The sequence below is a fragment of the Solea solea genome, chromosome 7 (genome assembly GCF_958295425.1).
Source record: "Solea solea chromosome 7, fSolSol10.1, whole genome shotgun sequence".
Taxonomy (NCBI): Eukaryota; Metazoa; Chordata; class Actinopteri; order Pleuronectiformes; family Soleidae; genus Solea; species Solea solea.
Window position 1 is genome coordinate 10,811,433 of NC_081140.1, and position 16,702 is coordinate 10,828,134.

General features: G+C 40.4%; 1 protein-coding gene across 4 annotated transcripts in view; it reads right to left on the minus strand.

The window, feature by feature from the left end:
• The window catches only part of dscamb (Down syndrome cell adhesion molecule b), a 106,769-nt gene that overhangs the window by 85,904 nt on the left and 4,163 nt on the right, over positions 1–16,702 (minus strand). For all 4 annotated transcript variants that reach the window (XM_058634114.1, XM_058634112.1, XM_058634113.1 and 1 more), the window contains exons 2-3: positions 3,893–4,210; positions 2,539–2,685 (exon numbers count right to left, since the gene is read on the minus strand). In XM_058634114.1, coding sequence (XP_058490097.1) covers positions 2,539–2,685; positions 3,893–4,210 — 465 coding nt within the window. The remainder of the gene's footprint in view (positions 1–2,538; positions 2,686–3,892; positions 4,211–16,702) is intronic.

Sequence of the window (16,702 nt, forward strand, 5' to 3'; positions counted from 1 at the left end):
AAAATTCTACAAAAAATGTAAGTGAATATTTTGCGTATTTGCAATAGAAATACACCGAGTTCTTCGTCACATTGTGATGGTATTAAGCAAAGCTTCCTTGATGTTACTGTTGCCAACAAAACCCTAAGATTAATATTTCAGTGCGACTCTGTGATAGTTTTATTTTTGTGTCCACTGAGACCGAGTCGCCTTTCATACAAAATTGAAAAAAATACCAAAGCAAACAAACGGCCAAGAGAAGGAGTCAGAAAACTAGGCTGGTCAAACTGCACCCACTTGCCTTTGTCAAGCCCTGTCGGCGTCCTTACGGTCTCCCTCATGCAAAAACATATAAACACACTCACGCACACGCCGCGTCCTCCAAGAGTAAACATACCCTCTCCATAACAGTGCGAAATGAACCCGCTCATGCATCAGAATCTACCATCAAATATTTATCATGGAGCAGCAGTGATTTTGACCGTGTGCTCATGCTTTTGACAGCACTGGCCTGCTGCAATACTTATTGGAATAAACACAGACAATCCATTATCGTTGCTCTTTTGAACACTTGTGACAGAACTCGAAAGGAAACGCAGAGCACCCAGTATAATCCATCAAAAAGTCACTGCATATTCTATACGCTGCCAGACGTGCTGCAGACAAAAGGAAAGACGTCGATGTTTTTGACATGACAATAAGAGCTGATTTAAGAAATCACTGGCGACGACTGGTTTTTCAGTAAACAGTAGGGCTATACGATAAATCGTTTTCAAATTAAAATCGCAGTCAGCAAATCAGGCTGCAATTTAAATGTGAGGCCTAACGATGCATTAGAATATCTAGAAATGGTCCAGTGTTTAGAATGTGGGGCATTGAACTGATTCATTTTTTCCATCCACCCATCTTCTACCACTTTATCCTCCTCTATCCCAGCTGGCATAGAGCTAAAGGCTGGTTCATTTTATGTCTACATTAATTTATGATCAACTGAAAATTAAAAAATGGTTGTGTTTTCATTACCTTTGAGAGCCCTTCATGTTACACAGCAGGTCCTCCTGCTTGGAGTCCATTAGGCAGCAAGATACAACTTCACTCATAGAAGCACTGGTCCTGTTATGTTAAGATGATGCTGAATGCATGCTCTGAATCTATTACATATAGTGGATATTGTACTGAAACTGACTTAAACTGTTAAAAATTCTCTAATCACGAGAGTATTTTTAGTATTTTACCACATTGTTTCATTCTCAAACTACCCAACCATTGGACAATTCTTTCTTTGTTTCTTTCTTTGTTTCTTTCTTACTTTCACTTTATTAATCCCTGAGGGAAATTCTGTCTCTCGGTTAACCCATCCTCTACTAGGAACCTTCCTAGAATTAGGAGTAGTGGGCAGCAACTGAGCAGCGCCCAGGGAGCTGGGGGTTGGGTACCTTGCTCAGGGGTACCCCAGCCCCCACTTGGCCACGGCTGCCCCAATGCAGTGATGTAAGACAAGATATTTTACAGCATTTTATCCTCATAATTGAACAACAGATGGGATAAAAAAAAATACACCATCTCTAATTCTCGTCAACACGATTCATTTCATTTACAGAATGTAATCATATCTGCATGCTGTATATTTGCCCGCTCACCATGACATTAAACAAAGTGTTCTACCAGCAGCTCGCAGCGAGTAACTTGAGGAACCTTGAGTAAATAAGTCGCCTGCATGGATCAGACAACACATCTTTATGCTTGGGCAGACACATTTAAAATGCAACCAAAACACCGTCCCAGATTCTGCCCTCCGTCACTGACATAAAGTGCTCACTTAAAGGTCCCTGAACACCCCAGTATGAAGCAAAATCAGCCAGCGGGCAGTGCACAGAGCAATCAAATAGATAAGCATCCCATTTAACTTGAGTAAAAATCCAGCCCATAGAATGTTCTGGTTTCTTGCGTTATCATGCTGCGCCACTGGAATCAGACAAGGAGGGTAACTAGGTCAATGATGCTATGTAAACTGTTCCACTTTACCCCTTGCTGGACTCAAAATGGAGTTGGCTTGGAGTGTGCATAGGAGAGCGAGGCTCTGTGATTCAGCGTGACAGTTAGCAACATCCTCTGGCTAGTGAGAAGACAAGACTGCACAGATGAGCTGCAGAGCCCCGGTAATGGCAGACAACGACAGCAAACAGGTAAGAAGATGAGTCACAGTGAAACAGAACACAGTGTCCAAAGAGCACGGTGCAGAGCAGAGCGGAGCAGAGCGGAGCAGAGCGGAGCAGAGGAGGAAGGGAGGGAGGGAGGGGGCTTAGATAAACAGCCCAAAAGAAGGCAACACATGCACATGCTCTCACTTTGTGAAAATTTGGAATAAAAACATTTTTTTTCTGCTCTTCAATAATTGAGATACACCACACACAAAGTGACAAACATCATTAGCCATTTGAATATTAATGCTGGCATTTTCCACTTGACATGTTACACACTCGTCTCAGTTTTCACCGGTTAACTCTGTGTGTTTATGTTGTAGCACTAAGAGATCTGTGTGTCGACAAAGAAACTTACCTGAGTTGAGTGAAACAGTGTCTTTCTCCCATGATACGACAGTGACATAGGCCTCGACAGAAGCAGGGATAATGCACTTGAAGACGGCTACATTGCCTCTCATAGCCTTCTGGTCGGCCACTCTGACTGTGTAGGGTTCCCGTGAAACTGTTGAGCAAAAAAAACATGCACATGGTCCAATAGGTAGGTCTTTTTCACCTGAAATCAAAATGCATCAGTGTACAATTATTTTTTTCATTTTTGGGTAAAGGTGAGCACCCCTTGGATTAAGCTCTCATCTAGGAAAAAAACGGCTTAAAGTGTCCTTGATGAAAATGCAAGGCCCAACCGAGGTGGAAGCAAGGGAAGGACTCACACATATGTGTGAGTGGATGCATCAACTGGAACGCTTCTCATTCTCTTTGAATATAGCAGTGTCAAGCTTCACCAAAAACACATTGTCGGTCTGTGCCGGGTCAGAAATGAATCAAGCATGACATTCAACTCCAAAAACAAACATTTCTGTTAAAGTAAATAACTATAATTTGACATTTTAATCAAGAAATAATAATGTGGAGTATGTTTGAAAATTCATGGATAACAATAATTATTGTATTTCAGCAATCAAAACATAATTTCGGCAAAAGAGCTTCTACATACTGGGGTATTAACCATTGCAGAAACCTAAAAAATGATTATATATAATATTTTGATAATCACCAATGCTGTTAATTTTAGGGCAGCTGTGGCTTTGGGTGGTGGTCTAATAAATGTGTTAAGCACTGTATATTTTATATATATATATATATATATATATATATATATATATACACATACATACATACACACACGTAAAAAATATATATACACATTACATTTAATACAAGAGGATGAGAGTTTTTCCTCATTCTGCATTACCATTTCAGAGTTGTCTTCAAATCTTTAATTCTAAATACTCTTAACACAAATGAGGGCTGGTCACCACTGCTGTGATGGAGAAGAGACTCAGAGGCATCAATCAGAATCATGATCACTTCTCGTCAAGATATCCATCCATCAATCTAAGATCAATCATTGATTCAAATCAGGCCTGTCTTGCTTCGAGTTATCTATCTATTTATTTATTAAATTTGCCAAATATTAATAGAGTATATGCATTTAATTCAACTGTACTTTTAATACTCATAATCGCGTTAATCATTCAGGTGATTGTGCTATTACAAAACAACTATACCTATAGATACCCCCACATTGAACTGTGCTTTTCATGTCATCTTCGCCTGGTGCAGCTCACACAAATCGTCTCCCTTTTACTACATATAGTACTAGTATAACACCTCTACCAGCTTAACTAATCTCTGCTCTGTGGACTCACCAGCTTTGATGTGGACATCCTGACTCCTAATCTTGCCAGAAGGGTTCTCGGCAGTGCAGTAGTATGTGTTGTCATGGATCAGCTTGCTGAAGCTGGATGGCAGGAAGTTGAAGATCTGGAGGGTTCCATTGGGGTGTACGTGGCGGATGCCCGGGACATCGTAGATCTCCTCGCCAGTCGCCAGATACCAGCGCAGTGAGGCAGGTGCAGCGCCACCAGCAGGACAGGGCACTGAGGTCCCTGTGGTGCTGGCAAATACTACCTCTTGCAAAGATGCATTGACAAAGTATAAGGTGGAATGTAGGTCCTCACTGAAAACTGCAAGAGAGACAACACAAAAGATTGGCTTTTACCATCATGTATTACCACTGTTTTTATTATGTTGTAGCATTGTTTACATGTTTCTCTAGTCATGCATTTGTTCATAGCTACTTAATTGTATACAGATCACATTTTAAAAGTAAAACAGGAGGGGAGAACAAAGGAGTCGTCCATTTGTTACAATCTCCAGTCTGACCATTAGATGTCACTAATTCTTACTCACTGGACCTTTAACTCTAAATTCATGCTAATTAAGAAGTGTGCTTAATATAGTGTAGTTCTAAAATGAAATCTGGAGCAGAGACTTTAAAAATTGTTCCCTTTTTTCTTCTTGTGTTTCCGTCAATCCATTATTTATAGCGCTTAACCTGTGAGGGTCGCAGAGGAGGCTGGAGCCAACTGGTTAAGTACTTCACTATGAAAAAATATCAATCTCAAATGACAAAAACGAGAACGCATGAATTTGTATTCCTCAAACATCATTTACTCTAAGCATTTCAATTTGCACAACATGACCAGTCATTTTGGATTCATCACTGTGTTCCTATCCCTGGGACTGTGGGAACATAAAATTAACATAAACTACTATCAATTATGAAATAAGGTCAGCTGCCTTGATCATATTCACATTCACATCACAGTAAAGAGAATGACGTTACATGCAGTTTATGCGGGAGCATTCTCTGGGGGACGAGAGGAGGGTAATAAATGTCAATGTTGGACCAATTAGCCTCAAAGTAATCTACAGCTGTTTGATTTCAACGTGAAGAAGCCAGCAGATGTTCGTTTGCCATCAGGACCTCAGTGTTTATGAGCGACAGACTCTGTTTGTATGTTGATATTTCAGACAGAACTAACTATACAGTATTCATATGTGTGTATCTCAGCCTGGTGACGAGCCCGAAGGCTCTGCGCTAAATGGCCAACAGTGGGACAGGCAGCTGGCTTGGACTCTCCCCGGGGAAAAAACATTTTAGCACTTCATAAATTCCTAACACGGTTTCAAATTGCAGACAATTTCATGCTTTCTCTCTGCTCCTCTGGCTCTCGACTGTGGCGACCTGTGCGTGTACATCCTCATCCACATTTGCTGCTACAAATTAGGAATACTCCTTCAAAATGACTGCGTTGGCACACCAACAATCAATACTGCAGCAATTATTTTTCTACAATCATCTGTTGACATATTGGAGAGATGGCAATTTGTAACCTTTCTGTAATGCACATAACTCGGCACTCCCCGTGTTGCAGACACAGGCTGATGCATAATCTACAGCATTCAGATAATGAAGACCGACTGTGTGTAGCTTGTATCCGTCAGAGAACGAGAAGTCCGATAACTGATAACTCTGGCAATTTCTATTATTACGTCGTGGAAGCTCGCGATGAAATGTTTATTTATATAATTTTCTTTGTGATCATCAGACAAAAATGATCAGATATTCACATATATTTTGAGAAAGTCATACTGTAAGTTATTGCCCGACCATCGAGCCTCGGCTGATGCCACAAAGACTAACGCATGGTCCTGAGGACATTTCCTGTGAGCATGTACCAATGGTTTGCGACACTGCAGCTTATAGATTTTAGGTATCACAGGTAAGGATTTTGAGGATCATTTTTATGGTGGCACAATTCTGAATCTGTGGCAGAAGTTTCGACTGTCTGACAGTTATATTGGGACTTCAGTATTTTACACAGGATTATTAGTCCTGAGGGTGAAGCACGGCTGTGAGTTTTATCATCAAGATTAACTGTTTGTTGACCAGACTGCAGCTTTGCCATCCTTTGTCAGTAATTTATCAGCATATATTTGTTTTAGTAAGGGGTCAACATGGTGTGTCCAAAAAAAAAGGCTCCATCTCTACTATTGCTGGTAATGAGAATTTTTGAAATAGATATCAATGCTGGAATTTCCTAACAATAATTTCATTCTTATACACTCCTGAACAGTGTCGCACATCAAAACGTTTTAGGTCATTTGAATCTTTTTAAAATTTGGTGGTATAGTGTTCTGGGTTGTAAGTGGGCCTGGGGCACCAGCTAAGTTGAAAATATGATTCATACTCATTTTTCAAGCTGGCACAGAGATACCAATTTTGTAAATATTCACTGGAACCTAAGCAAGCTCCAGTCTCTGGTAACCCCACCTGTTTATGGACGGTGCTCAAGGTTTGAGACTCATTTGTACAAAGACAAGACAATAAAATGTTCTTAATTTAAAACAAGTACAGCATCAGACAGGCACACATCAAAGTTTTAACAAAATAAAATGAGTGCATTTAATGTATTGATCCTGAGAGTGCTACAATAGCAAATGGCTGGAGAGACATCTAAGATTTAAGTGTTTGGTTACTTGGAAAGTTTATTTTCCGTGCAAGCATCAAAGAAACTTGTGTGAATTTATGTCAGGGCTGTTCTGATATTTCACATATATTAAGTATGCGACCATTTAGACTAGTCGAGTGATAGTGAGATTGATTAAATTATAAAAAGAAAAAGAAAAGGGGGGGACTTTGGTGGACGACATTGCATTTCACTGCAGTACTTGTTTTGACTAACTGACTAAATTCAGCGTCCAGACCACAAATGGTCCAGTGGCGCAGGTACATCAGCCCCTCAGACCTCAGATATACAGAGAGAGAGCAAGAGAGAGAGAGGGCACCATGTCACGGCCCAACAAACGGCCTCGGGGCCCAACCACTTACTACATTGCCTGAGAGGAAATCAGTAATTGGCATAATTTCTCATGAGCTCAACCGTAAAGGTGAAATAAATGACACTGTTCAAAAATGCATTATATGCATCTATAATTGACTATGATTATTTTACTGACTGGATCTCTTCAGGGAGAAATGAGGAAGGAAGGACACAGATTCATAGTTAAAGATAACACAGTATTAAATGGATACTGGGGAAGCAACCATGTGATTTGTGCAAAATATTTATTCCGATTATGTGTGTGTGTGTGTGTTACTATATGCTAGTGGACTGTGCTGTGATTCAAGAATGATATGAATTGTTTACAAAATGCTGCTCTGCATGTATTGATTGATTTTATACAATTAAACTAGGGCATGTAGTTTATCATCTATAGTTTAAAACTGCAATTTTGATTTGAAAATGATGAACCGTTTACCCCTTGAAATAACCTTTTTAACACTGCGTGGACTACTCGTCATTTTGCAATCTCTATAGTGATTAGACATGGAAGCTTATTGCTGCCACATCAGCAAAATAAAAACAGATCAGTAATACTCTTGTGTAGGAGAGTACAAAGCCTGTATATACTGTACGTATATTATATACACACAAAAACTCTTGAACATTTATCAAGTATAAGATCTGAAGCTAACAACTTCCATAATTATAGTACATTAAAAAAGACATCCAGAACGAGACCAAAAGTGACTATCCCCTTTTAATTAAATAAGACAACTTATATTTGCCTTGATTATTTTAAGTTCCTAAGGAAAATATTAGACTACTTAGCTGCTAAATGTTCTGCTACGGTCACTTGTTAGTGACTTTAAAGCAGAATATTTACGTTACTGGCTAAAAACAGATAAAACGAGTTAGTGCTTAAATCCAGGTGATAATATTGTGCCGGTTAATCATGAGCATCTCTCTCTCATATTGAAAATGGCCCTTGGTATATCCCTCATATGGAAATATTGATTTGAGAAGCTTTTAGATATTATGTTGTGAAAATGAAAAATAAATTATTCATGTATGTGTCCACAAAGAAGTTGTCCTTCTGCTGAGCTTTACAAAAATCGTGATGAACAAATCCATGGTCCAGAGTTGACTGGCTTTTGATACTGAAAAGCAACGGCTTGCAAAATGGCATGTCGGTATCTGCCTCCAAAGCACAAAGCTGCACTGCTCACTTGCAGTATGACGCTGTAGTGAACTACAGTGTGTATGTGTGTTCAGTAGTCCAACTCCAAGGTCTCGGATTAAACTTTGGGTACAATACACCTGATATTTTGGTAGGTTTTTGACTTGGACAACATGTATTATAATATTTGGGTCACATATAGTTTGAATTTGCTACTTCACTATACATTGCATATATGTACAGAACATCCATCCATCTTCTACCACTTTATCCTCCACATGAGGGTCGCAGGGGGGGCCTATCGCCAGCTGACATGGCGATAGGCGGGGTACACGCTGGTCAGTTCACCAGTTTGTCACAGGGCCACATACATAGACAAACAATCATCCACTCTCACACCAATGGTCAATTTCAGAGTGTCCAATTTATTTATCTAATTTATCTAATCCCCATGGACTGTGGGAGGAAGCCGGAGAACCCAGAGAAAACCCACGCACACATGGGGAGAACATGCACACTCCATGCAGAAAGGCCCTTGGTCTTCTTGCTGCAAAGGCAAGAGTGCTAACCACTATACCAACCATGTGGCCCCTGTGCAGAACATATTTATTTATTGAGTGAAATGTGTTTTAGAGCAGCAGCAGCTGCAGTAATGCTCCTACAGTGTTACTGTCCAATCTGACTAACAGTAGCTATGGTTGAGTATCATAACAAGACTGTGATCCTTCACACAATAGAACTGATCAGTTGACGGGGTGTAACCAACCATGACAGTGAGCTTTGAGAGCCACTGGGGCGCTTCATTTAAGTAAATGTGCAATCAATGCCAATGGGAGCAAACAGCAGGTAAAGGTGAATTCGCTATCTCACTGGCTCTTGCTGAATCGCAGGAACATGTTGTCACAGGATCACAGCTTTACTGTTTTTAATAGAAACTGTTGCTCAAACACCTGATCAAAGCAGGTGAAGTGATGAAGGGCTGTTGTGATTTTCACTCTCTTTGGTGAATTGACGCAGTGCCATGTGGGAAACCGGGGACAACCTATTAAATGTATTCAATATTTACATATTCTGTCTTTCAAGCAACTACTGAACACTGCGGGAGATCAGAAGGGGGAAAAAGAACAGAACAGAGCAAACAAGAAGAGGAAAAGAGAGGACCATAGAGACAGTGTGACTGATTCAGCTTCCTATATTTCAGAGGGCGCTTGTGTTGGATCTGTTAAGCGAGCAAAGCCATTGTCTGAGTTGTCATCACTGCCACAGCAGCATGGCAGCCGGTGCTTCACAGTGACAAAGTGACAGCAGGAACCCTGGGTAATTAAAGTAACTCTCTGCTCTGTGCCCTCAGGGCAAGTCTGCCTGGGACATGGAGATCATACCTGGTTCACTCACATTCGACAATCACAGTCTCCAAATTCCTGCACCTTCTCTGTGGGCTTATGGATACACTAAAAATAGGACGTTGACCTGTACATGACCCAAATTTCAAACAGTGCACAGACGTTGTCTGCCATTTAGTCTAATCAAATGGTGTTGAAAATCATTTCAGCAGGAAAAAATGTTGCTGTATATAAAAGTCCATGAGCCTGAAGGTAAAATACAAACCCTAGAAGTTGTGAGATGGGCAGGCAACAACCATTCACTGCCGTGCAGTCCACTGTGAGTAAGCATTCCCACTGAACTGATCTGCCCAGAGGCAATACACCATACGCAAAGTTAAACGACTCTCTCCCAATTTGCTCTCATGAATATTAAGTGAAACTGTGACAGTAGAAGGGGCTGGCGCTACATAGGCCGCTGATCCACACCAACAGATCTGTCCTCAACACTAAAACGACGCCCACACAGCAGATGAGCCTCCTCCTTCCTCCTCCTGCTCCCCGGTCTATTTTCATGTCTTAAATGGGCCAGAGTGGTTACCTGTCTCATCAAGGGGAAGCCAAAAACCCTGCACTGTTTCTCAGTTAGTAAAGCTGAGTGATAAAGACACTGATGTCTAAATTAAGCTGCTACTGCTGCTGCTGATGATGATGATGATGATGCTGTTGCCGCTGGTGATTGCGAAGATGATGATGATGATGATGATGATGATGAGGTGGAGGTGGAGTGCATGAGAGATTACACAGACCAAAGCAGCTCCCTCTGCTGCTGCAGATGAATAAAAGCTTCCACTAGTGCAAATCGTGTATTGCTATGTGAGACACGCAATAAATCTACATTACATTTCTGTAAAAAAGTACAAAAAAAACAAAGATTACATTGCAAGTGCTGTGTAGATTCACTCCAATCCAATGTATGATTACTGTAAGCTGAGTGTCGTCAATGTAGTGTATGGAGACACTGATAACCATAAAAGGTCATTTACTTATAACAAATCATGATTTCTAATGTGTCTAATAGTGTCTAAAGTGTGTTTTAGTGAAGTCGTACAAAATAATATACACAGTTAGTGCAATTGACTTCATAGTGCTGTTAGCTCTGCTGTGAAGTCACAGTGAAGTGAAGGATGATGATACAATGCAAACACAAAGTGTCATCGACAGTCAAATGGCCAGCATTTTGTTCATTAATTAAAAAAACTAAAACATAGAAAAGTAGAATGTTTTTTTTTTTATATACTAAATGAAATGCAGCTGCATTCAGATATGTTCAGATTTACTGTAGCCGGCTTGTCAGTAACACTGTAGTCATTGTGGCATATGCCATTTCACATGAGTGGATTTCAGTCATGTTGCCGATGTCGCATAAGTTTGAACATTACAAACCTCCGTCATAGACGCTCTCTCTGTAAATTATTATCCTTAACTACATTGCATTAAGACTTAAGTGGCTTTAATCGAATTGTTTCCAAACTAATCTAATCGTCCGCATACACCATCTCTCCTGATAACATGATTAAGCAGTAACATTCTCATTAAAACAACGCAATATCGGCAGAGGCCTTGCTTCAGACAAGTAGACACAGCACAACGAGATACCAAACCTTATTATGTCACCAGACATTAAGGTTAAGGGTCTTCAAAAGAATTGCTGTTGATAGTGTCTCAACATGACCGCTGTCTACCTGTATACCAGACAAGGTAACATGATATACAGGAGGTTTCAGTGTCCATGGAGACGTCAGAGACACCAGTCTCTGGCCACAAGGACTTTGTACCACTCGCTGCAGCCACAGCACAAGTTTTTAGATATTTTATATGCTGCATATATATTTATATTTTATTGTTATCCTGCCTCCATTTAGTCTGCCTGAGCAGAAATTATATTATTTGTTTACAGTGGACTCAGCAATACTACACAATACAAGCAATACTATCAGACCTAATTGAGGGAGCATTTGTGTGTATACAGTGGTAGAGCAGCGGTGGGCAGGGACAAGATGCAGTGGAATTCACTTCTGAAACTTTTTGTGGCCATTTCTTTGTGCTTTCATTCAAACTCCAAACTGTTTGCAGCTGTCTCGCTTCACTGGAGAAATGTTGATATTACATCTGTCTATCTTGACATAAAAATAATCACTTTTCACTGGGCAACGCAATATCTCAACACCACAATACTGAGTCATGTATTGTGTCAACACACAGTCATGTGCAGCTGCTTAATCAGCACTCACACACAGTGAGTTCACACACAAACTAATGTGTGAACTCATTTGACAGTGGTTTGTATGTAACAGATATTTGTTTATATTTTAAAGTTTTAATCCCTGTGAATCTTTACAAACCATGGACAACAGAATGAAAGCTTGCCTCCCAGAAATAATGTTAAAAATTATATTACATTTATTAACCCTGGGAGGTAAATATTATTTTGATTAGTCTGTATAAGAACATGATCAGGATGGAGCACCAGAGGATTTGCTTCCAAAGACCACAAACAAACTTTTCTCAAACATTAACTAATATTGTCATACAGAGATATAATATAATATAATATAATATAATATAATATAATATATGTATGATGGACCATGGAGTAAAGCAAACTTTTTGCACATACTGTATGTTCAGTAAACCTATTACATAAGGATCACCATTTAATGGGCACATGCCTAATGAATTGCTTTTGTTGTACTATAAACACAATATCGAGACACGGTTGCTATTGGTTACTATGAACTTGTTAAGCTTTTTTTTTGTGTCAACAAGCATTTTATGACCAATTTCCAGGAATTTTGCAGTGCGAGGTTAATACTTTAATGCTGCTCAATTTCATTTTTATTTTTTGGATGTTGTATTTTGTATGGATTTCCTTTTGTGATGCATTATAGAGTATGGATTCTAATGTTGAGCTTTACTTTGAAATGTACAATCCAAACATGCAGCTAATGTTGAACAGGTAATAATGTCATTATTAGGCCATGGCAGACCTTTGAATCTATGTTTTGTCCAGAAGATGTCTGTGACCAGCAGCTGGAGTGTGTTAATGTTGCTGTCACAGCAGTTGGCTGCTCTCATCCTGTTAGCTCTGCCTGCCATTATCAGCCACCCCCACCCCCCACCCCCAAAAGCTGCTGCTGTTATTGCGTGCCATGCTCATTTTAATACTCCAGACTCATTTGACCGTCTTTATGGACTTATCATATTAAACATTTATCGCAGCCATTTCCCTAAACCAAGCATGTTTATTCAACACTTAAGGGACCACAGCACGGCTCCTTTCAGCACTTCCACCACACACACACACACACACAAACACACACACTTATTTCCTCCTTTTTCCTTGTTTCTCTCCATCTTTCCTCCTCTCTCCCCAGCCCACGGCTTACTTTATTAGAAATCTCCTCCTCCTCCTCCTCTTCGTGCCACTGCCTGAATAAAAATAAGTATTTTTGTACCGTTTTCTCCCTCCTCTCTCTGGTCACTCTGTCCTCCAGAGGCTAGGGCACCAGGGGACTTGTGCCATGTGAAGCCAGGCAGCCAACCAGACACAAATGTATTCTGCTTTGGATGAATCAGGTTTTAATTTAATCATCTGATCAAACATTAATTAGCATAATCACTTGTGGGGACGGATGGTCTAGATAAAGAGACATATAATAGACCTCATCCTGGCAACAGTCTGGGGGGGACACTTAGCAACACGTAAACACCTACATGCTTCTGGGGACCTATGCAGGGTTCTGTCCAAATTACCTTTGTTCGAACAATACATTCAATTCTCTATTTCCACTGCAGGACTGTTAGTCTAACCTGCAATCAAATGCATTGCTGCCAGGCCCAATGCCCTCTTATTTGATCTTGGACAAGATGGCTTACTGCAGCATCACACTTTGGTCTAAGCAGAGGTGGACTGGGAATTCTAGGAATACCACAAAGTGCTAAGATTATTGACGGTGCACTCAGTCTCACACCACGCCAAGGGATCGATGAGCGGTTGGAGGGACATAAATCAGACTCATGTGGCTCCACTTCATGTCACGCCCTGTCCCACCCACCGAGCACACACAAAGCACACACGCACAAAATGGACACATACTCTGTGAACCACACGCCTTCTTATGTATTGAGGTGCTTGCACATACACAAACACCAGCAAGCACAAATAAAGCACCTACTTTAAACATCTCACACTCACATGCACCCACTCTCACACACACCTTACCTCAACTCCAACAAGATGACAGCGCTTTAAAAATGGCCGGCTAAAAATAACCTCCACTAACTTGGTCTTAAATCTTAGCATCTGTGCCAGGTTTAAAAATAAAAAGCAGTGTCGAAAAACCAAGCTGGACCCATTTGTCTTTCTGTCACTCTGTCTATCCAGCTCTGCCTCCTCCGTTATCCCTTAGCCTACTTTAATATTCAGACTGTGGAGCAGGAAACACATGGGTAGACTTGATGGTGGAAGATCTCCTGGAAATGCAGACTTTTAATAATCAGATTAAGACACGGATTTGAGGTAAAGATGAAATGGTTGGGGAGAGAAGTGTGATATTTTATTCCTACCAAAATAAAAACCAGGGGGACTATAGAGGAAGGTCGTGAAAAGACGGCGAGCGAGAGGCAGTGGTAGATGTGTTACTGAGCCGCAGAGCATCAGGCACATGCATCATGGCCGGACCAGAGTCGCAGGAATCAATTCAGCCTTGGGCCTCACAGTGTGTGGAGATCAAAGCCTGGCCCTGGTATGTGGAAGACTGGATTAAGGGGCAGTATTTATGAGGTCCAGTGTGAATGTTTGTCTTGGTGGGTAATGGATAGCAAACTCATCCCACCTCCGCCACCTGTCCTCCACAATGAACAAAAGCTTTGGGGGGGAGCTCACTACAAGTATGGGCATAGTACACACACACACACACATACACCAATGCACACACTCTGCACATTTCTATGCATATTTAACTTGACGACACTGGACTTCTGTCCTTGTCCCAGTACATAAGCACTAGTGGGGAGTTGATTTATTGTCTGAAGTGTGTCTGCTTCAGCTCAGCTAGGGGGCGATATACCCTTTCACCGCTTGTTACTATTAGGTGGTTTGCGGTTTAACTTATAGTTAGTTGTTAACATGCCGATCACCATTCTGAATCTTCCTACCATCCACTTTGAACTATTTAACTCTTTAAGCTGACAGATAATAAAACTGGTCTACTCATCAGTCAAAAAAAAATGTATTGTCCTGAATGTCACGATGTTTTTGTCACGGTCGTCTTATTCTTCTATTATTTCTGGGTTTAAGCTGGGGGTATAAGAAATGTGGCGCATGAGCAGAGCGCCCAGGCCAGCTTGAGTCCGACTCATTTACAATCCCAGTTGCGTTATTTGGGTGACTTTAACAAATTTAGACAACTTAATTTGGACTTTAAAAAAAAACAAAAAAAACTTTATTTAGGTTTAGCATCGCTATGTGCACAAAAAAGAGAGAAGGAAAACTAATCCTAACAATAATCTTTATAGCACGCACTGAACAATGCAAGCAATCCTGTGTCCTTGAAATAACATTTATGTCTTCAGCAAAAACACTACTGCCGGCAATATTCAGTGGCAGCATTTATTCCCATTAATAAATTGTAGCTTTTTGTACATTTCTGATAAAAATGTAACTTGAGCGTTGAAGGTTTCCCTGGTGTAAATAAGCAGTATATGAACATAATTCTTATGAGACTGTGTTTGAACAAGGTTAACAAAGACATACTTTTCTTTATTTGATGGGCTTTGATTACAAAAGCTTTTAATAATTAGACAAAAAAAAGAAATGGCTTAAAGTTTCAACAGTGAACTAAACACTGCCATTAAGGACACTCATATTGTCAAGTAGCACTATTAATAAACCTAAATTTAATTATTAAATTTAAAAATAAATTGTGTATGTTGGCCATGTCATGGTTGGTTTACCATTGCACCTGCAGAAGAGGGATCAGATGACTTGGCCTCTTGGGAGCTCTGGTGTCTCATCAAACTCATGATTTAAAGTTGTATATATATATAATTGTTTCTCTTTTCATAGCAGATCCGTTCTGGCAAAATACTGTATATAGTGATTCTATGCATTTGTCAACTATCAGAGAGTGCAATCTCTAACCCTAAACCCTATAGCATGACAAAACTTCTTTTAATTCCTCTACATGTGCCATGTCTCACAGACAATATCCTGGGCAAAAATGCTGTGTTGATGCCATCAGAGGAGAGTGGCCAGAGTCAAATGAACACTTGTTACAATCAAGAAGACCAATCTCTGAACACACAATATGTATAGTAAGCAGATGGAGCAGCCCAGGTGTCACTCCAGCCACCTTATTAGGTGTCCTGTGTACCTAATAAAGTGGCTGGGGAGTGGGCTTTCGAAACTTCGATGCTCTTCTCTCTGAAAATATTTTCGAACCTAAAACTGCTCTCATGTGCAGACATGCCTGTATCTTCACTTAGTCTCGTTTAAACTGTCAAATAAACCTTTTACACCAGTCCCTCCATTAAAGTACCCGTGTGTTACTGCACAGTAATATAACATGTCACTCTGATAGGTGCTGAGTGGATTACTACAACCCCACTTTGCACACATGATCAGACACCTACATGGAGGTGCTGAGGGTTTTTCTGCTCTTCCCTGCAGATGCTAAATGATATTGTTAACATTTTAACGCAAGAGACATTTACACGCAGGCTTGCACAATTACACCTCTGATTCAGTGGAATACAGACAGACACAGTGTGATTGGTAATTAGATTTTACATTTTGTGAGATGCAGCACAACACACACACACACGCACGCACTCATACATACACGCGTTGCCAAAGCTTGCTCCTAATTAGAGAGCTAGACAGGCTCAAGGAGGAACAGTACAGTAGAATAGCCCTCATTACACAGATGGGATGTATGAACTGGGGGATATCTGTTATGATCACATATCAAGGTATCCATTACCCAACATTAGTGGCCCTTTCAACTGGAATCACACACAGAGTTCAAAACACAAGCCAACACACCCTCGTATAACTCACAAGTGAGCAAGAGTTAAGTGGTTTTGTTAACTTAATTTAGCCCATTAGATATTCATATCAGGGTAAGACTGCACAAGATGATCTATCACTTGACTGTGCGCTACATGTTTTCATGGGTTAATTTAATTTCGCGAGTTGCGATATTGCTTCTTGAGCCAAACCCTAATTGATAATTAGTAAACAGTCTAATGCCTGTGAGTGCA